The sequence below is a fragment of the Ovis canadensis genome, chromosome 23 (assembly GCF_042477335.2).
Source record: "Ovis canadensis isolate MfBH-ARS-UI-01 breed Bighorn chromosome 23, ARS-UI_OviCan_v2, whole genome shotgun sequence".
In the NCBI taxonomy this organism is placed as follows: Eukaryota; Metazoa; Chordata; class Mammalia; order Artiodactyla; family Bovidae; genus Ovis; species Ovis canadensis.
The window spans coordinates 46,756,545-46,776,934 of NC_091267.1; the positions used below are offsets into that span (position 1 = coordinate 46,756,545).

The window sequence follows — 20,390 nt, forward strand, 5'->3', positions numbered from 1 at the left end:
TTTAGCATCCATCCGTGGATCTTCAACACTCAAGTCTTGAGGTTTTTACCTAATGGTGACATTTTGTTTCCCTCGTTCCTTCTCCATTTACTGACTGGACTTACTCTCTTATTCCTTCTCCCCTACTTACTTACCTAATATTTATTTAGTTATGTTTACCTAATGCACTTAAAAAAAAATAACTGTGATCTCTGTTTCGTATCATCATTTATATTTTTGCTGAGATCTTCCCAGTTTTGACCACTGGCAGCACCTTCTGCTGGCTCCTGTGTGTTTTTTAAGCATGCCCTCACCTTTCTCAAGCTTGTTCTTTTTTCTGGAATCACAGGATGTTTCCGTATTTTCCCTGCCCCAGCACTAGAAGCACCCTCTTCTGCAAGGAACCCTGGTTCCTTTCCCTGGAAAAGGGTGTTTAGAAACCAAGATCTAGGCACCAGATGTGCTCATTGTTCCTGGAATATAGTGTTCACTGTGTTTTTAAAGAACCTAAAACTTTTAAAGCTGAGTGAGGGCTACAAGGTGAAATTATCTTCTTAATACCTTCTTAAAATTTCCCCTGAGACTAGTGAGCAGAGAGACCTGGAGCAAGGGAGCTTTGGGAAAGGAAGGCACCAGTTAGGAAGGAAGCAAACAGGATGAGGAAGTAAGCTTTTAATAGGGTTGTGTGACCGTCAAGAACAATCTCATGATGCTGAAGTCCACTAACATGACTTACGTGGTTTTATCTTTCAGAAAACGGTATTTTGTCTCTGAGTTTACCCCCATTGATGGCAATATACCTTTCTGTGTAAACGCCAGTGACAAAGGTAGGCACATTTGTACTTAAGTAAAGGGGTTGGCACCGTTGGCAAGAGAGTGTTTGTTTCTTTACCGTTGACGTGCCTCTTCTGGGAGCAGCACTGAGCCCGTGCTGGGGACACGACTGATGGGGACAGGGTCCCTGTGTTTGCAGCACTGACAGCTGGAAACTGGTGGCAGATGGGAATCGCCTGGCTCATAATATCTGTAGAGTGAACCTGGCCTGGGGTGAGAGCAGAGGGCAGGAACAGTTGGAGGGAACTGCTTTGGCTGGAATGCTCAGAGCACTTGGCTTTTCCGAGGCTTCTGTGTGAGTACTGTCTCTCTCGGGGAGGGGCTGGTGGTCACTGTGGGCCGGTGAGCAGGGCCGCTTCTCCAGCAGACAGGTAGCTGGGCAGGACAGGGGATGGTCTCATGCACGTCCCTGGGTGTCCCTGTGTGGCTGTGAGTCTCGCCACATGCAGTGGTAGCTAACACTCTCCCTGTTCCGACTTTCAGGAATGGCTTGGCTCTTAACCTTCCCTCTCCCTTCCTCTCCTGCTCTTCCAGGGGGGCCAACCTGCTGTGACCCTCTGGGTGCCGCCTTGGAGGCCCATCTGCGGCGGCTTTTCGAATGGTGGGGCTCCTTCTGTGTGAGGCACCCCGGCTGTGTCGTGTTCTTCTCCGTGGCCTTCATCGCCGCCTGTTCCTCAGGCCTGGTGTTCGTCCAGGTCACAACCGACCCGGTGGACCTCTGGTCGGCCCCCGGCAGCCAGGCCCGCCAGGAGAAGGAGTACTTCGACACGCACTTCGGGCCCTTCTTCCGCACCGAGCAGCTCATCATCCGGGCCCCCCACACCCCGCCGCACACATACGAGCCCTACCCCTCCGGAGCCGACGTGCCCTTCGGGCCTCCCCTCGCCATAGACATTCTGCACCAGGTAATCAGCTCTTGGCAGAAGCCACTTCCAGGGAAGCCAGCACCAGGCCAGCTTTCAACCAGATTACTTGATGTGGGTTTCGGGCTGACTGTGATGGTTTATCTAGTAAACCTTAATGATAAGACACTTTTCACTTACTTTCAAAAAAGTGGCCAGTGTTGAACTTAATGAAAAATTTACTGTAGACCACTTTTGTATTTATTTCATACAGGAGGTCTTGCTTGAAATTGAGAAGAGCATGTCTCTATTGAAACAGAATGTATTTATTAATATATTCACCTTCAGAACTTAATAATTTTTTCTGCTAGTAATTGAAAAGTAATACACCAGGACCCAAAGGGATAAAGCTTCTTGTGTTGTCTTAGAGACCTCGGAGGGGCTGCTGGATCACTGCGGACCCTCACCCCCCAGCAACTGCAGGAATGACCTTGTCACTGCCTGAATGTGGGCTCCTGGCCTGCGTTTGGAATAAGATCCACCCCATGCTCCTACAGAATCCTTTAAATCTGCCCATCTTCCCTTCCCACACTTGCCCTGGAGAGCTGTCTGTAAATTAACTGCCTCCCACTTAATTCTCAATGAACAGTTGTACATTTGCATACTTTTTCCTCTCAACATTGCTCTTGCCCTACAGAACGTCTGATAGCTGAGAAAACATCAGCATGTTCCCAAGAGTCTAACACAATCTTTTACACCTGGTGACCATTGCTTTCTCCCAGTTTGTTGCAAAAGGTGCACATGTTGTCATTTACCTCCTGCAGTGTATTTGTATTCTCTACTAGAATATATGTAAATAAGCATAGTATGGAGCGAGGTGGTGGTTGTTGGGGACGGGAGGGCCTGTCAGGAAGACCCAGCAGATGTCCCCGGGCTCCCCTTCGAGGCCACTGTTGCTCCAGGTGGGAGAGCCTGTGTTGGTGTGTCCTTCTGTGGGATGTGGCCTGTCATGGTGTCCCCTCCCCCTCTCTCTGAGTGCCCCAGTTTGCTGATCCTCAGCAAAATTATGGTAAACTTAAAAATATTTTCATCCTCATTTATCTCAGTCTTCTCCCCTGTCTCAGGAAGGATTTTCCCCAAAGACTCTTTTATTTTCTAACCACTGCCCCCCTCCCGCCACCACCCCAGACCAGTTAGCGTTAATCAGCATCTGAAGGAAAACTGATGTATCTCTGGGTTTGTTTATTTAAAAATATCCTCTTTCAGGTCCTTGACTTACAAACTGCCATCGAGAGCATCACTGCTTCTTACAACCACGAGACGGTGACCCTGCGGGACATCTGCGTGGCGCCCCTCTCGCCATACAACCAGAACTGCACCGTCCTCAGCGTGCTGAACTACTTCCAGAACAGCCACTCCGTGCTGGACCATCAGGTCGGGGACGACTTCTTCGTGTATGCGGATTACCACACGCACTTCCTCTACTGCGTCCGGTACGTGGCGGGGGTGGTCCTTCCTCCATCCTTCCAGCAGGTGACAGCTGCTGTGGCCACACAGTGCTGTAGTTGCTAGAGCCCAAGCAGGGAGCAAACAGCGGGACCCTCAGGGTAAAGTGATACTCGGCCTGATGCTGGGTCAAGGCAGCGCCAGGTCCAGGCGATGCCATGGGAGAAGGGAGAAGGAGGCCGGGCGAGGATGGGCTTGCCTGGAAGTGCCACTCCCAAGTGCAGCAGAGCCTGCTCAGCAGAGGGGAACAGAGGGAGCCTGTGAGAGTTGGGGAAATGCTTTCCAAGTAGACGGGCAGCAGGTGCAAAGGCCCTGAGGTGGAGTGTTCACCATGTGTCATCGAGGTACCTCCCAGCCCCTGACTCCCTCCCAGCTGGATGACACCTAGTTGCATCTGCCATACCACCCCAAGCATTTCTGAGCTGGTTTCTTGGTGCAAAGACAGAAGCCTCTAATGCCTTTTCTTATCTTTCAAATATAAATTGATTTCACAACATGCAGCGTCCCCTCAAGGAGTGGGGGCCGGATTGCAGTTCAGTTTAGATGGGAGAACACTGAAGTTGCTTCGCGTCCCAGGCTTGTCTGGCCGCACAGGCCAGCGTGTGGTTTGAGTTAGTCACAGAGAAGCCGCGCGGGGTGACCTGTGAGGTGACCTTTAGGCCTGCCCTGTGGCAGGAGGAGCCCTCGCTTCTCTGCCCTCCCTGGACGCCCTGTCACTTGGCCTGACCTGGCCCACAGAAAGTTGTTCAGCCACTCAGACAACCGCTCTGGCTGTTCGTTCATTACAGAAGCAGAGAAATCTCTCCCCGTCACCTTTGAACATGCTGCTCAATTAACCACGTCTCCACAGCCAAGTACTCTGGCTTCTGGCCCCGTTCAGTGACCTGAGGTTCCGTCTGTTCTTGTTCCTGGAGTGTGGCTGACTCTAGGCGCTTGTGCTGTGTTTACGGTCTTCAGGTGGTCACCTCTATAAACACGAGCCTGTGAAGCAATAAGTGCTTTGATTGTTCCCAGGTGCCAACAGAATAAAAACCCCAACCGCTGGTCAAGATGCTCACCCCTTCCTTCCATTGCCTCCTTCTTCCTTCCCAGCCCCACCCCCTCCTTGGGAGGCCCCCATCATGGGTACCCCACGCACAGACCCAGGCCTTCCTGTGGTCCCTCAGGCCACTGTCTGTTCTCTTTTCTCCTCATGCTCTTTTCTTCTCTTCCTGCTGGTATGGTGCCTGGAAGCCTTCACCTCCTCCTGTGCAGGTGAATTCCCCCTCCTCCTTAGAGACCGGGTCTGTACCTAAAGTTCTCTTTATAGTGACAGCTTTCACCTCATATTAGCAGCTTCCTCCTCTGGGCACCAGCTGATGTCAGCCACATCTGACTGTATTTGCCTGCCTCTCTCTCAGTGACTCTGAGCTCCAAAAGCAAATACTGAACTGTATCATTCACCCAAGGGGACCTCAGGCCCACATTCTTAATCAGCCTCGTGACTGTTGTGTAAACGTCTGGGTCTCTGTGATGTGTTGAGGTTGTTCTAATTGGAATGTGTTCTCTGAATTCCTGGCAGGGCTCCTGCTTCCCTGAATGACACCAGTTTGCTCCACGATCCTTGCCTGGGGACGTTTGGTGGCCCAGTGTTCCCATGGCTTGTGCTTGGAGGCTATGATGGTAAGTGAGAGAAGCTTTTACTCTCCTTACTGGATAAAGCAGTCTTGGTTCTGTCATTAACAGTCAGGTGGTAATTATGAGGATGTCATCAGTCAGACACTCATTAATTACCCAGTATACTGCATCCCAAATACCATATGTCCTTTGGCTTTCGGTTTTATTGTGCATTTGGAAGAAGTGGTTTAAGCCATTTTTAGGTTACTTTCCAGGAAGCTGTCAACAGCTAAGGACATTTTCCCAGAACAACGTCACTGTTAACATCCACATAATATGTTACTTGGTCTCAACATCCACATAATATGTTGCTCAGTCTCAAGTTCATGGGACCCTTGAAACTCATCCAGAGAGCCCCCAGTGAGTCCATGGACCTCGGGTTAAGAACATCAGTAATGGAGGAGAGACATGTGAGATATAGAGGGAAAGAAAAGAGATTTTTTTTTTCCTTCTAAATCAGCTGGTTAAGGAGTCAGACAATTCCAGTGGGAGGAGCAGTGGGGCTTTGCTCAGATTACTCCAGGTAGATGGGGTAATAACTCACGTGGTAGCTTTGGCGTCTGAAGCCTAATTATAAGCAGCTCAACAGGTTTTTCTCCAGCCGGTTGAAGAGGCCAGATATTCTTCTCATCCGGTGGGAAGGGAGAGATTATGAGCTATAAAGTAATTTTTAGATGGAGAAGGTATTTCTAAGCAGGACACACAATGCAAAGCCACAAAAGGAAACCCTGATGAGTTTGACTGTGTGAGAATTTAAAGTTCCTGTGTAGAGAAGAAACATAAAATTTTAAGAAACTGAACAAATAGCCAACTGGAGCAGGAAAAAGTTAGTATACATAACAGTGTTTCCTTAATACATAGAGAGCTCTTGAGGAAAAAAGACAAGGTCAGCCCCCCAAAAGAAGTGGGCAGAGCTGTGTGCATGTTAATAAGAGAAGTACAAAGGGCTTTTAATTATATGGAGAAAATGCTGAACCTTACTCAAGCTAGTGAAACACCTCTCACTTCAGACTTTTGCATAACAAACAGATTAGCAATGATCTAAAGTCAAAGCGTTAGTCACTCAGTGGTGTCCAGCTCTTTGAAACCCCATGGTCTGTTGTAGCCTGCCAGGCTCCTCTGTCAATGGGTTTTCCCAGGCAAGAATGCTGGAGTGTGTTGCCATTTTCTCCTCCAGGGGATCTTCCCAACTCAGGGCTCGAACCTGGTTTCTTGCGTTGCAGGCAGTCTTTAGAGACTGATGATCTTCCGTGGTGGCTCAGATGGTAAAGCAAAGATCTGAGAATTTGACAAAACTGTGTGTGCATGAAACCCTGCTTGGGCAAACTGCATTTTGGCGGGAGTGTAGATGGTTCTAGAATATAAGCGCTAGGAAAGTTGAGGTTTTTAACCTCTGTTGCTCATTAATGTATCCACAGTCCCTAAAACAACACGGACACACAGTAGGTCTCAGCAAATACTTTGTTGAATAAAGTAATGAAAAACAGGATGGCATTTTTGGAGCGCAGTTTGGGAGATCCATCCAAATTTAAAATGTACTCTTTTTTTTTTTGGATTCTGAGTACTTGTAAGATTTGATCCTACAAATATAGATTTTATGTGTTAGAAATATCAGGTTAGTTTTTGTAGTAATTCTACTTATAAGAAAAACAAACCGAACTTGCAAAGCTATTCATCAACTGGAGATGGAGTTAAACTGTACTAGAAAACATCATAAGCAGAAACAAGAATAAGGAAGTGCGGTGTCTATTAAAGCAGCATTCTCAGGATATGAATTTAAAGGCAGCATTTGCAGAAGGGTGTGTTACTATTTGTGTGAACAGGAAGGCAAGGGGAAGCCCGTGCATGTGCACGTGGACTGCGGCTGGTAGGGGCCGCAGCCGTCATGGTGTGAGGAGGAGAGCTAAGGCACAGATGGGAACGGAGGGAGGAGAGACTTTCCCCCGAACACCTTTCTGCTTTGTTTGAAATTGTCACCCAGCACGTGCTGGGTAGTCATGATGATGGAATGACAAGTGCGTCTATGTTTGCTCGAGAGTCCCCTTTTCTCCCTAGCTGAACTACACAAGTGCCACGTCAAGTGACCTCCCATTTGTTCCACGAGCTCAGGCGTGTTTAAGCTTCAGCCCCGTGAGAATCCGGGCACCTAGCTAGCTTGTGATTTCCGCCCCCCTCGTATTGATCTGGTTTTCTGCACACTTGTAATCTGCTTTTTGATGTCACCTTTTTCCTTTCTAGATCAAAACTACAATAACGCCACAGCCCTTGTGATCACTTTTCCTGTCAATAATTACTATAACGATACAGAGAAGCTCCAGAGGGCCCAGGCCTGGGAAAGAGAGTGAGTTGCTCACAGGGTCGGGAAACCAGCTGCTCTTCTCACAGGGAGGTAGACGCTAGCGGAAAGCATTGATATGACATTCAACTAAATTAAGCAACATCAGATCTAAGTCATGCCATTTTTTTCACTTGGTTCTAGTGATGCTGTGAAAACAAAAATCTATAAATAAATTTTACTTGTAAACATTCTTTAAATACATAGTCCTGCAACAGGAATGCACAGGTATCTATGCAGAATGCTCCTTGTGTTATTTTCTAACAGCGAAACCTGGGAGTAAGCTAAATGTGTATTAGTAAGGAGAAGTGTAGTAGAATGTTATGCCATTATTAAAGATAATGAGGTAAGTATTAACATATGGTTTAGTTCAGTTCAGTCGCTCAGTCGTGTCCGACTCTTTGCGACCCCATGAATCGCAGCACGCCAGGCCTCCCTGTCCATCACCATCTCCCAGAGTTCACTCAGACTCAGGTCCATCGAGTCCGTGATGCCATCCAGCCATCTCATCCTCGGTCATCCCCTTCTCCTCCTGCCCCCAGTCCCTCCCAGCATCAGAGTTTTTTTCCAATGAGTCATCTCTTCTCATGAGGTGGCCAATGTACTGGAGCTTCAGCTTTAGCATCATTCCTTCCAAAGAAATCCCAGGGCTGATCTCCTTCAGAATGGACTGGTTGGATCTCCTTGCAGTCCAAGGGACTCTCAAGAGTCTTCTCCAACACCATAGTTCAAAAGCATCAATTCTTTGGCGCTCAGCCTTCTTCACAGTCCAACTCTCACATCCATACATGACCACAGGAAAACTGTAGCCTCGACTAGAGGGACCTTAGTCAGCAAAGTAATGTCTCTGCTTTTGAATATGCTATCTAGGTTGGTCATAACTTTTCTTCCAAGGAGTAAGCGTCTTTTAATTTCATGGCTGCAGTCACCATCTGCAGTGATTCTGCAGCCCAAAACAGTAAAGTCTGACACTGTTTCCACTGTTTCCCCATCTGTTTGGCATGAAATGATGGGACCGGATTCCATGATGTTCGTTTTCTGAATGTTGAGCTTTAAGCCAACTTTTTCGCTCTCCTCTTTCACTTTCATCAAGAGGCTTTTTAGCTCTCTTCACTTTCTGCCATAAAGGTGGTGTCATCTGCATGTCTGAGGTTATTGATATTTCTCCCGGCAATCTTGATTCCAGCCTGTGTTTCTTCCAGTCCAGTGTTTCTCATGATGTACTCTGCATAAAAGTTAAATAAGCAGGGTGACAATATACAGCCTTGACCTACTCCTTTTCCTATTTGGAACCAACTGTTAAATAAAAATTGTGGTCAGCATATTTGAGCAAATATATGTCATACATGCTGTCCACGCCTAGAAAGTATATCAAGTAAGTGACCCAGGAACCGGTTAGCTGTGATGTAACCTCTGAGGTAGGGTCAGGGGGCCCAGGAGAATGGGACACTGAACAGCTTTGTTGGGATATTCGTATACCATACAATTTACCCATTTGAAGTGTACAGTTGAGTAGCTTTTAGTATTTTCACTGATGTGTGCAGACATCACTATAGTCAATTTTAGAGCATTTTCTTTACCACAGACAGAAATCCCGTCTCCTGTAGCAATTTCCCTACTAACACCTGGCCCTACATAACCCTCGGTCTGCTTTCTGTCTCCATCAATTCTCCTGTTCCAGATGTCTCTATGGATGGAATTACATATGAAGGCCTTCTAATCTGGCTTCGTTCACTTAGAATAATGTTTTCAAGGTTCATCGAAGTTGTAGCATGTGCCATTACTTATTCTTTTTTTTGGCAGAAGATCATTCCGTCCTGTAGATAGATCACATTTTGTTTATCCACTCATCAGCTGATGAACATGTGCATTATTTCTCAGAAAGTTACTCAGTTGTGTCTGATCTTTGTGACCCCATGGACTGCAGCCTGCCAGACTCCTCTGTCCATGAGATCCTCCAGGTCAATTCTCCAATGGAGTGGGTAGCCATTCCCTTCTCTAGGGGATCTTCCTGACCCAGGGTTTGAACCTGGGTCTCCCTGCATTGCAGGCAGATTCTTTACCACCACCTTTAACCATTAGGAATAGTGCTATAAGCTTTCACATGCAAGTTTTTGTGTGAACATGCCTCCATTTCTCTCTTTGTGTGAATGTGTTTTCCTTTCTCTTGGTTCGTGTACTTCTAGGAGTAGACTTGCTTGGTCATATGGTAACCCTGAGGAGCTGCCAGACTCTTTCCAAACTGACTGCCCCAGTGGATCTTCCCTTGTGGTCCAGTGATTTAGACTGCCCTCCCACGGGTTAGGGAACTAAGATCCCCCATGCTGTGCAGTGAAGCCAAAAAACCAAGTGACCGCACCATTCTACATTCCCACCAGCCTGTAGGGAGCATTCACATTTTCCACCCCTTGCCAGCACTTGTTGTTATTTGACTTTTTTGATTCTAGCTATCCCAGTGGGTATAAACTGATATCTCATTGCAGTTGTTTTTTTTTTTTTTTCCTGTCCACACTGTGCAGCTTATGGGATCTTTGTTCCCCAACCAGGGCTTGAACCTGGGCCTGGCTGTGAAAGCACAAAGTCCTCAGCACAGGACCACCAGGCAATGCCCTCATTGCAGTTTTGATTTGCATTTCCCTGGTGACTAAGGAATTCGAATACCTCTTCATGCACCGATTGCCCATTTATATTAACTTTCTTGGAGAAATGTTTATTCATATCGTTTGCCCATTATTTGACTGGGTTGTTTATGTTTTTATTATCAAATTAGAAGAATTCTTATATATTCTGTAAATCCTTTATCAGATCTATGACTTCCAAATATCTTCTCCTTTTCTCTGGTCTGTGTTTTTGCTTTCTGAATGGTGTCTTCTGAACCCTAAAAGTTTTTAATTTTGATAAAGTCCAATTCATCTGTCTTGTCTTTTATTACTCATACTTTTGGGGTCATAGCTAAGAAACCGTTTTATAACCCAGGGACCTGGACGTTTACACCTATGTATTCACCTGACAGTCATATGGTTTTAGCTCTTACATGTAGGTCTTTGATCCATTGAGTTCTTTGTCTATGATATGAGGTAAGGGCTCAACTGCATTCATTTGCATATGGCTGTCCAGTTGTCCCACACCATTTGTTGAAAAGATTATTCTTTCCCCCATTGATAGTCTTGCCACCTTTATTGAAAATTAGGTGAAAATACTTGGCATATTTCTGGACTCTTAGCTCTGATCCTTTGTCCTGTATGCCTGTCCTTATGCTGGTAACCAGACTGTCTGTCTTGATTACTGTTGGTTGGTAGTAAGTATGAAATACGGAGCGTGAATTCTCCCACTTTGTTTTTCTTGAAGAACATTTTGGCTGTTCTAGGCCCCTTGCAATTCCATAAGGATTTTAGAGTCTGTTTGTCTTTCTATACAGAAGTCAGCTAGGATACGGATAGGGATTGCATTGACTCTGAGATCGATTTTTAAAATTTTTGTTCCATGAGCATATATCTATATTATAACACACTGCACTTAGAAATCATTTTTAGTAAAAAATGAAATGAGACTATGAAGCAGTTTTTAAACTTGGTCCCAACTTGTTTTAAATGGTAGAAAACTCAGCATATCTGGAACTTTGTCCTCTGGTGAGTATAGAAAGTCCTCATGAGGGAGAAGGGTTAAGTGTGGCTTTTATGTCGTAAAAGTTAGGAAGAAGTTCCTCACTTAGCTGTCACTCAGTTTTTAACTAACAGTATAAAATTTTGCTTACCCTTTTAGGTTCATTAATTTTGTGAAAAACTACGAGAATCCAAATCTGACCATTTCTTTTAAGGCTGAACGAAGCATTGAAGATGAACTAAACCGTGAAAGTAACAGTGACATCTTCACTGTTCTGATCAGCTATGGCGTCATGTTTTTATATATTTCCATAGCCTTGGGGCATATCAAAAGCTGTCGCAGGCTTCTGGTAAGAGGGGTGTGTGTGTATATCTGTACGTGTATGTGTGTGTGTATTAGAAATGGCAGCACACAGCATGATGTCATAGTTCATTATGTTCAAAACTGCCTTAAATTATCCTGTGCTTTTTTTATTTTTTGGCCATACGACTCAGCATGTGGCATTTGGGGTCTTCGTTCCCTGACCATTCCCCCTGCGGTGGAATCATGGGGTCCTAACGGGAAGTTGTCAGTGTTTTAACTGTTTGTCACATTTTCTGCTTCCTGCCCTTGATTTCTTTATTTCCAAATGTTTATCTTCAGCTTAAAATTTACTTCCCCTAATTCATTTTTTTCCCCCTAATTTGCCATCACCTAAGAATGTAGGCTCCTGAAATATGTGGCTCGGGAAGACCTAGACAACTTTTCATGTCTTCTCTCAAACCTTGAACTGTACGTTGAAATCTGGATGGGGACTAAGCATGTAAAAAGGTGAAAGTGAGGACCTGTTAGGAACAGGACAGAAAACACTATAAATGCTGATTCATGTGTTTGTGGTATCTCCAGGTGGATTCGAAAATCTCCCTGGGCATTGCCGGGGTCCTGATTGTGTTGAGCTCGGTGGCCTGCTCCTTGGGCATCTTCAGCTACATCGGGGTCCCCCTGACCCTCATTGTGATCGAAGTCATCCCATTCCTCGTGCTGGCTGTGGGGGTGGACAACATCTTCATCCTGGTCCAGACCTACCAGGTACGTCTCAGAGCCTCACAGCATCTGACCAGGTGCCACGCTCCACGTGCACGCATGCTGGCTCGATGCAGGGTACCTGTGAGCATGACACGTGGAGGCTTCATTACCATGCCTCTGAGTGCTTGCGTATTGGTGCTTGTTCTGGACCCTTTGAGACCAAGAAGTATAAGACCCTTCTCTTTGCTTGGTGGCATAGATACAAAGTGAGAATTTGGTTCTAAATACATACAGCATGCATGCAAAAAGTGATAATACACTTGTGGAAAATATTTTGGGCAGAGCCACTATTAAAATGATTCCACATAGTATAGAAGAAGGAAGGACTTGAAAAAGTGCTATTAAAAGGCCAAAGGTCAACATAGGACCCTGATGTAGAAGATGCTGTCAGTCTGTTGGTTCTTCCAGGGTCCCTTGTCCTGCAGGCCTCACCTGGGCAGAGGCCCAGTGGCACCTAAGAGTGTTATTTAAAGGTTCAGCCACTTGCAGCCTATGTTGCGTGTATTTTCCTGAAACCTGATTCAACCCTTCCTTTAGCCTCACCTGTTCCCTTGGCTCCGGGCTTCAGAAATACCCTGAATGAATCAACATGAAAAGTTTGGGGTCTGCACCTCTTTATTGTATAAGGTTTATAAACAAGTAGATGCTGCCAGTCATTGTTCTTTCCCATCAAGCTAACACAAGGCAGCCAAGAAGCAAAGAGGTGGCATTGTAATTGAGAAATGTGAATGTTGCATGTTTCACTTTTTTTTACTTTGTAGAGAGATGAACGTCTTCAAGGGGAAACCCTGGACCAACAGGTGGGCCGCGTCCTGGGAGAAGTGGCTCCCAGCATGTTCCTCTCATCCTTTGCCGAGACGGTAGCGTTTTTCTTAGGTAATTACTCCTGGAATTCGGCCAGCTCTGCAATGTGCTGAGCCTGGGTGTATCAGAATGCCCCTCTGCGTTCTTCCTTTGTTAAGCTTTATTCTGTATTTCTAAAGTATCAGAGTGGACCACGAAGAGGATCGGTGGCAGTAACTTGGGCACCATTAGCAAGCGTCTTCTTTCGTGTTGCTTTGGGGTGGTGTTGATGTGGTTGGTTGAGATACCTAGAGCTCCTGCCCCTTCCCCTTTTGAGCAGCACTGGTGAGTGCTGGGATTTGAAAATAGCAGCCTTGCACAGCCACGAGTCCTCCCAGCACAGTGCCCCCAGCAGCAACTCCACAGTCACAGGCATTAGCCCTCGAGGTGTGTACCCCTGTTCCTGAGGGCGGTCTTCCTCCTCGGCACACTCAGTTCACCGGGAAGCACCCTTGTGACTGAGCAGAGGGTCTCGAATCTTCCTTCTGTACAAGGAGCCACGAGCTGGAACACAACCCAGCGTTCCTGTCTTCTTTCACGTGGAGAAATCCAGTAGGCCCCTCCTTGCCCCATGTCTGGTGTGTAGTAAGAACACTGGCCGCGTCCTCTGCACAGGACGCGGGCTAGGATTGCCCCGTAAGTCCAGGAAAGACACACGGTCTGTGGTCACAAGTGGAAAAGTCTCCAGGGGCCTCAAGACGCCTTACAAAGGGCCGCGGGAGGGACGGTACACGCATGGTCTTCAGACTCCTGCACCAGTACGCACGTCCTCCTCCACTTCCATGAAGCAGCGCACGTGGGGCCCATGGCTCTGTGGCTCCTTCTGATAGATACGGGTGCCAAAAAGTTACTTCCTTTCTTTCTATGATAAGAAAACCAGCCAAGTGTGTTGGTGACAGCAGCTGACCCTGGGCTTTAAGGTTGGAGTGACTTTGTGAGAACAGGAGGGGTTGGGGGTGTGGGGGACCCCATGGTTCCCATTTATAAGAGCCAGGTTCAGTTTTCTTCTCAAGCAACATTGTGAATCTAGAGTTTTGTTTTGTTTTTCCCACTCAAGTGACACTGTGACTTCAGTGGGAAGTATTGGCTCCTTATGTTTTTTTAATGTTTTAAAATTCTGATATTGGAATTGGAAATGGCAGCCCACTCCGGTATTCTTACCTGAAGAATCCCACAGACAGAGGAGCCTGGCGGGCTGCAGTCCATGAGGTTGCAAAGAGCTGGACATGACTGAGCAGCTGAGCGTACACACAGCATACACACAAAATGGGTTGATATACATGTGGCCCATGAGCGGGCATTGTTCAGTTTCTGAGTCTTAGTAGTCTAGAGGATGCTTACAGGCAGCAGCCTCATCTGATTGTAACTTAACCTAGAGACTGAAATACCATCCCTCCTGTGGACTGAATCTCAACAGATCCCATAAGCAATGAATGGTTCTCAGGTGCTGATGTGCGTACGTTTGCTCAGAGAGCGTGTTACATTACAGAGATGGGGCCCTAGAATTGTGATCAGTAGAATTAGGGTTGAATTTCCATTGTTTTGGTAAAGTGGGATGGATCAGGTCCCCGGAGTCTATGGTTTAACTCCCAGGGTGGTTCTGGTGTGACACCTGCAGACAAAGTGCCTTTGGGAGGGGAGGTGGGGGTCTCCTCGTGGGCTTGGCTGCTCTGGGGCCTCGTGTTCATCTGTGCACGTGCGTGTGAGGCCGCGTGCCCTCGGCCAGGGAGGACGTGACCTCTGTCCTCTCCCCGCAGGAGGCCTGTCCGTGATGCCGGCCGTGCACACGTTCTCTCTCTTCGCGGGCATGGCGGTCCTCATCGACTTCCTCCTGCAGATCACCTGCTTTGTGAGCCTCCTGGGCTTGGACATTAAGCGGCAAGAGGTGAGTGGCCATCAGCATGGCAGCCCGTTTCCTTTGAGTCTGGAGTCTGGGTGAGGCAGCCAGAGGGTGACCTCTGTCTCCCTTGGTCCCCTCAGAAGAACCAGCTGGACGTTCTCTGCTGTGTCGAGGGGGCGGCAGACGACACAGGTGTCCAGGCCTCCGAGAGCTGCTTGTTCCGCTTCTTCAGAAACTCCTACGCCCCGCTTCTGCTCAAGGACTGGATGCGGCCCCTCGTGGTACGAGCCTGACTGTTGTGGTGTCCCCAAACAGCCTCGTCACCTGCCTTCTGAGAAGTCACCTTGGGAAGGGTGCCGACAGCTGTTAAGTATACATCCGAGAATGGATGGGACTTCGCTGGCGGTCCAGTGGTTAGAACTCTGCTTCTACTGCAGGGGGCGTGGGTTCAGTCCCTGGTTGGGGAGCTAAACTCCCTCATGCTGTGTGCTGTGGCAAAAAAAAGAAAAAGCCATATAATTCATTCCAGTAATAGGAATATTTACCGTTTATTGAATACTTGGTATCTGGTACTGTGGTCAGTACAGCGTGCTACACTAAATTCTGGATTGATTATTCCTAGAGTTTTCTCATGTAATCCACAAAACTTTCTGATGCTACAAGTCTAATTTTTCCTGCTTTATTGAGAAGGAAATCGCAGCTCAGAGAGGTTAAATAACTGCCCCAGGGTCACTCAGCTTGTCAGAGGCAGAACCGGGATTTGGATCGGGTAGTTTGGCTCTAGAGACCGTGACTTCAGCCACTGCCCCGGACTCCTTGTTTTCTTAGTATGTCATTTAAACCTGCTTTGCAGTTTACGAAAGTCCTGTTTGTGTGTTTAAGATCTGGTTTATGTTCTTCTTTCTTTTTAAATGTATTTTTGGCTGCGCTGGGCCCTTATTTCTGCTCGAGGGCTTTCCCTGCTTGTGGTGGGCAGAGGGCTGCAGAGGGCTGCTGTCTAGTGTGGCGTGTGGGTTTCTCATTGCAGGGGCTTCTCATTGCAGAATGCAGGCTCAGCAGTTGTGGCACACGGGCTTAGTTGCTCTGAGGCGTGTGGGGTCTTCCCGGGCCAGGGATCGAACCCAGGTCCCCTGCATTGGCAGGCAGATTCTTTGCCACTGCACCACCAGAGAAGTCCCTGATTTGTGTCATTCAGCTCAGGACAGCTCTGCCTCTGTAACTCCCTTCTCATTCCAGGTAGCAGTATTTGTGGGTGTGCTGTCTTTCAGCATCGCAGTCCTGAACAAAGTAGAGATCGGATTGGATCAGTCTCTTTCAATGCCGGATGTAAGATGCTTTCTTATCCATTCTAAATTCTTTGGCCCACGGTGAATACATTTTCCCAAACACACACGGTTGTTTCAGCCTCTGCTGGCTTCTGAACACAGGTGCTGGCAGGCTCTCCCACGTCCCAGGGACAGCCACGGGGCCCTGCCCGCTAACCTGGGCCTTCTGAGTGCTCAGGCCTTGGGCGCCACTACAGAATGTGAGCAGCTGGTCTTGACCTCATGAGGTGCCCTCCTAAGGGTGGGACCGACCGGAGAAGCCCCTGGGCCCAGGGTGGGGAGGGGTGCCGGCTATGGGGGTACTCAGGAACTTGGGCTGGAAGCATCTCGGCTCGTGGGACATTCACGCCGTGTCCTATTGTCTGCTCGCTCTCCCTCTCAGGACTCCTACGTGACGGATTACTTCCAGTCCCTGAATCAGTACCTGCACGCAGGCCCACCTGTGTACTTCGTGCTGGAGGAGGGCCACGACTACACGTCCACGAAGGGTCAGAACATGGTGTGTGGGGGCCTCGGCTGCAACAACGACTCGCTGGTGCAGCAGGTCTTCTCGGCCGCCCAGCTGGACAACTAGTGAGTACCCCAGCTGCAGACGGGCACCTGGCCTGGCGCCTCTCTCTAAAGATGGCTTTTCTGGAAAATCTGTCTTGCAGAATGCAGGCTGAATCTAGCTTGACATGAGCAAAACCTCTTAAAGGGCTAATTAGACTGCCTCATATTCTTTTTTTTTGTTTTGTTTAAGCAACAACCATTTTATTTATTTTTTAATTGAGTTTTTAATTTTTTTAACACCAAAATCATTTTGTATTGGGAGATAGTCAATTAACGATGTTGTGATGGTTTCAGGAGAGCAGTGAAGGGACTCAGCCATACATGTACATGTATCCATTCTCCTCCAAAACCCCCTCCCATCCAGGCTGCCGCATAACATTGAGCAGGGTTCCATGCGCCATACAATAGATCTTTGTTAATTGTTCATTTTAAATATAGCAAGACCACCTTATATAAGAAAGCCTTTCCCATTAAGTACTTACGTGGTTTGTCTTCTGACCAGGTGGAATGAGAAGGTCTAGAAAAGGAAGTTCTGAATTTCAGGAAAAGGGACTGAAACTGAAGACTTCCTCCTCGTGGGGGCATCCGTAACCCTTTCTCTCCTGTTCTCTAGCACCCGGATAGGCTTTGCCCCGTCGTCCTGGATTGACGATTACTTTGACTGGGTCAAGCCTCAGTCATCTTGCTGTCGCATCTACAACAGCACGAAGCAGTTCTGCAATGCGTCAGGTACTTGACCCTTCTAGATCTTTCCCTCCTTTCTGAAAAAGTTTGAATTTATTGTTTAAAAATCATTTGCATGTCACCTCCACTTCCACCTGTTTTTATTGGCTGTTGCTGGGTCTCATCCCCCTGTCCGTGTCCCCTTCCTCCGTGGTCCACTCTGGAGATGCCCCACTGGCCCGTCTCCTGCCCCCCATGGGGCTGCAGGCTGAACCAGGTCAGGGGACTCTGGTTTTCAGGCTTCTTATCTTTTCTCAGTGACACCAACGGCCTCTCTTGATTGTTATCTGGCTGTAGCTTGTCATGGGCCTGCTTTCTTTTGTTTATCACAATTGCCCTGTGGTTTTATAAGAGTGTTGATGTTGTCCTAGAATTTTCTTCATAAAAACATGGAAGCCCTCTGCTCTGGTAATACCTGCTTTGGGGAGGGAAATTTGTACAGCCTATGTTAGGGGGAAATGGGACTTCCACTTCATTAGACTGCAAAGATCACTTGTTTGAAGCTTCTGGATCTAAGGAGAAGAAACTCCCGCCATTTCTTTATTATGATTTTAAAATGTTTTAATCTGGACACCCGTCCTTCTCGGGCTCCTCCACCCGTTTGCACAGTGGTCGACCCTGCCTGTGTCCGCTGCCGGCCGCTGACTCCGGAGGGCAAGCAGAGACCTCAGGGCGCAGACTTCATGAGGTTCCTGCCCATGTTCCTCTCCGACAACCCGAACCCCAAGTGTGGCAAAGGGTAAGGGAAGCTGAGCCGTCCAGCTGCATGCCCGAGTCCCATGTCATGTGTGCTGGGATGGTGTGGGGGTCGGGGAGGGGCTGGGTGGGCATGGTGGGAAGGAAGGGCCTCTTTTCTGCCATGTGCCACCCTGTGCCCACCCTTCTCTGAAAGCAGAGAAACCAAACCACCTTTGAAGAAAATTCCTCCTTTCTCATTCTCAGCTGATTCTGACTGGTCTGAGCATTTGGTCCCAGGCTCCCCTCTGTGTCCTGGCCCTCGTGGTGGCACAGAGGACTTGGAGTCCTGTGCAGGCTTCCAGCAGGATGGAGTGCGAAGAGGGATGTGGGCATTTCAGGACGTGAAAGGGGCTGTCCAGTTGTGTGTGGGAATTATGAGACTGCAGATCTGTCCTGGTGATGTTGCCTGGGGTAAAGGTCTAGGTTTTCCTTTCCCCTCTGTGCTTCTTGCCAGCCTGTCTGTACATGAGCTCTTGGGCTGCCCCACTTCCCCATCCAGCCAGGCAGCCAATTCCCATGGAAACAAGGTCTCTGGCCCAGAAATAGCAGAGACAACTGAGGGCTGGAGTTGGGGGGATTCAGCTAGAAGGTGAGGGTTATATTTACATTATAATGGTAAATGCTGGACATCCCTGGTTTTCGTTAAGATTACATAATATGACCCAAGTTCCATCAGCCATGTGTCATGTCTGCGTTTTGGGACCTAGGCTAGGTATTGTGGGATAACTGTCCCCCACAACAAAGCAGGAATGAACCTTGCATCTTGATCTCCCTGCAGACTGAACGCTCAGCCTGCATAGACAAGTCAGAGAGAAGGCAGCTCTTTGGAAGGCAGCAGCCTCCACTCACAGGGAGCTGCCGTTGAGCCCGAACCGTGCCTGGCACCTCACTGACACTACTTCATTTATTTACAGCCCTGTGAGGAGATGGTGGTGCACCCATTTGCAGATGCCACTGCTGCCAGAATTTAGTCATTTTACCCCGGGGTTCCAGGACTGAGGGTGCTCTCAGGGCCACCTGACTCCAGGGCCCCCATCCCTTCCTGCCTCCTGTTACACAGCATGGCTGGGCACACACTCTGTAAAAAAATACATTGGATGGCAGAGTAGAGCCAGCTACAGAAACGAGCAGCTGCGTGCAAAGAAACCAAAGCAGCAAAGTGTGGGAAAGCATAAGCTAGACCTTCCTCTTTCCTTTTCAAGGGCTTCCCTGTCCCTGAAATTGACAGCTGATCTGACCCCTGAGCTCAGGGTCAGGTGACCCCACTAAGCTTTGGATGCCCAGATCCTGCAGATGTGGCATGAGGTGTGGCCTCTGACACCGCTGTCTTGTTGCAGGGGACATGCTGCCTACAGCTCGGCCATCAACATCCTGGACAACGGCATGAGCGTGGGAGCCACATATTTCATGACCTACCACACGGTGCTGCAGACCTCGGCTGACTTCATCGATGCCATGGAGAAGGCCCGCCTCATCGCCAAAAACATCACCAGGACCATGAACCAGCAAGGGGGTGATCACCGGGTGTTCCCATACAGGTAAAGTGTACATGAGGGTGTCCTGGGGAGCGGCCCCACGCGCCGGGGCTTCCTTGCTGGGGTTGGCAGGAGGTGGGGGAGTATGGTGCTGACACTTGGCTTTCCTTCTGAGCTTGGGGAAAACCTATCGCTGGATATGGCGTCTGGGCAAGGAGAGCCGGATTGTGCAGCACCTGCCAAAGTCTCAAGGTGGAGCTCACCCTGCAGAACAGCAGCGGGCGCCGGGGGTGGGGGCGCCTGGGAAGTGGCCCTACAGAGAGGGCCTAGCAAGGCAGGGCTCCTGATGCAGATTACTGGAGATGGCGCCTTTGTGGAGGTTTCTTGCTTTCATTTATTAATTTTTTTTCATTATAAAGAAAATACTGGGACTTCTTTGGCGCTCCAGTGGTTAAGACTTCACAATTCCATTGCAGGGGGCGTGTGTTTGATTCCAGGTCAGGGAACTAAGTAAGATTCCATATGCCAGAGGGGTGTGGCCAAAAAAATTAAGAAAATCTTTTACGAAATACTGAATTTCAACAATATAGAAAAGTAGGAGAAACAAGTGATTTCCCCACGAACCCCCGGGGTCTCAGTTCAGGAAACCTTGACCTTTTCCTGACAGAGGGCCAGCTTGTTGTCCTGTGGAAGGAGCTCTCAGAGTGGGTGTCCTGACCTCTAGGAGGAGCTGGTTAACTTTGCCAAAATGGCATTATCTCCTCAGGTCCTGTACAGACCCTGTTTGACTGGGGGTAATCCTCCAGATAGACCAAGGCTTGTTTTCCCAAAGTACCATGAAATATTCTTTATAGATGATGCCTGCAAAGCAGAGCAGGGGCTTCCCTGACGGCTCTGCAGGCACAGAAGCCGCCTGCAGCACAGAAGATGCAGGAGACACAGGTTCGATCCCTGGGTCAGAAGGTTCCCTGGAAGAGGGCATGGCAGCCCACTCCAGTTCTTGCCAAGAAAATCCCATGGACAGAGGAGCCTGGTGGCCTCCAATCCAGGCGGTCACAAAGAGACGTGACTGAA

General features: G+C 48.3%; 1 protein-coding gene and 1 long non-coding RNA gene across 3 annotated transcripts in view; one reads left to right on the forward strand and one right to left on the reverse strand.

The window, feature by feature from the left end:
* Positions 1-20,390, forward strand: part of LOC138428469 (NPC intracellular cholesterol transporter 1-like) — a 43,447-nt gene that overhangs the window by 19,412 nt on the left and 3,645 nt on the right. For both annotated transcript variants that reach the window (XM_069569239.1, XM_069569240.1), the window contains 15 exons: positions 733-806; positions 1,348-1,718; positions 2,922-3,148; positions 4,723-4,823; positions 7,056-7,158; positions 10,915-11,104; positions 11,641-11,823; positions 12,582-12,696; positions 14,421-14,548; positions 14,644-14,784; positions 15,740-15,829; positions 16,211-16,401; positions 16,994-17,109; positions 17,713-17,842; positions 19,179-19,379. In XM_069569239.1, coding sequence (XP_069425340.1) covers positions 733-806; positions 1,348-1,718; positions 2,922-3,148; positions 4,723-4,823; positions 7,056-7,158; positions 10,915-11,104; positions 11,641-11,823; positions 12,582-12,696; positions 14,421-14,548; positions 14,644-14,784; positions 15,740-15,829; positions 16,211-16,401; positions 16,994-17,109; positions 17,713-17,842; positions 19,179-19,379 — 2,361 coding nt within the window. The remainder of the gene's footprint in view (positions 1-732; positions 807-1,347; positions 1,719-2,921; positions 3,149-4,722; positions 4,824-7,055; positions 7,159-10,914; positions 11,105-11,640; positions 11,824-12,581; positions 12,697-14,420; positions 14,549-14,643; positions 14,785-15,739; positions 15,830-16,210; positions 16,402-16,993; positions 17,110-17,712; positions 17,843-19,178; positions 19,380-20,390) is intronic.
* Positions 2,883-4,568, reverse strand: LOC138428471 (uncharacterized). The gene is made up of 3 exons (XR_011252456.1): positions 4,304-4,568; positions 3,975-4,142; positions 2,883-3,391 (listed from the first exon to the last, which is right to left on the reverse strand). It is a non-coding gene; the product is annotated as an uncharacterized lncRNA (long non-coding RNA).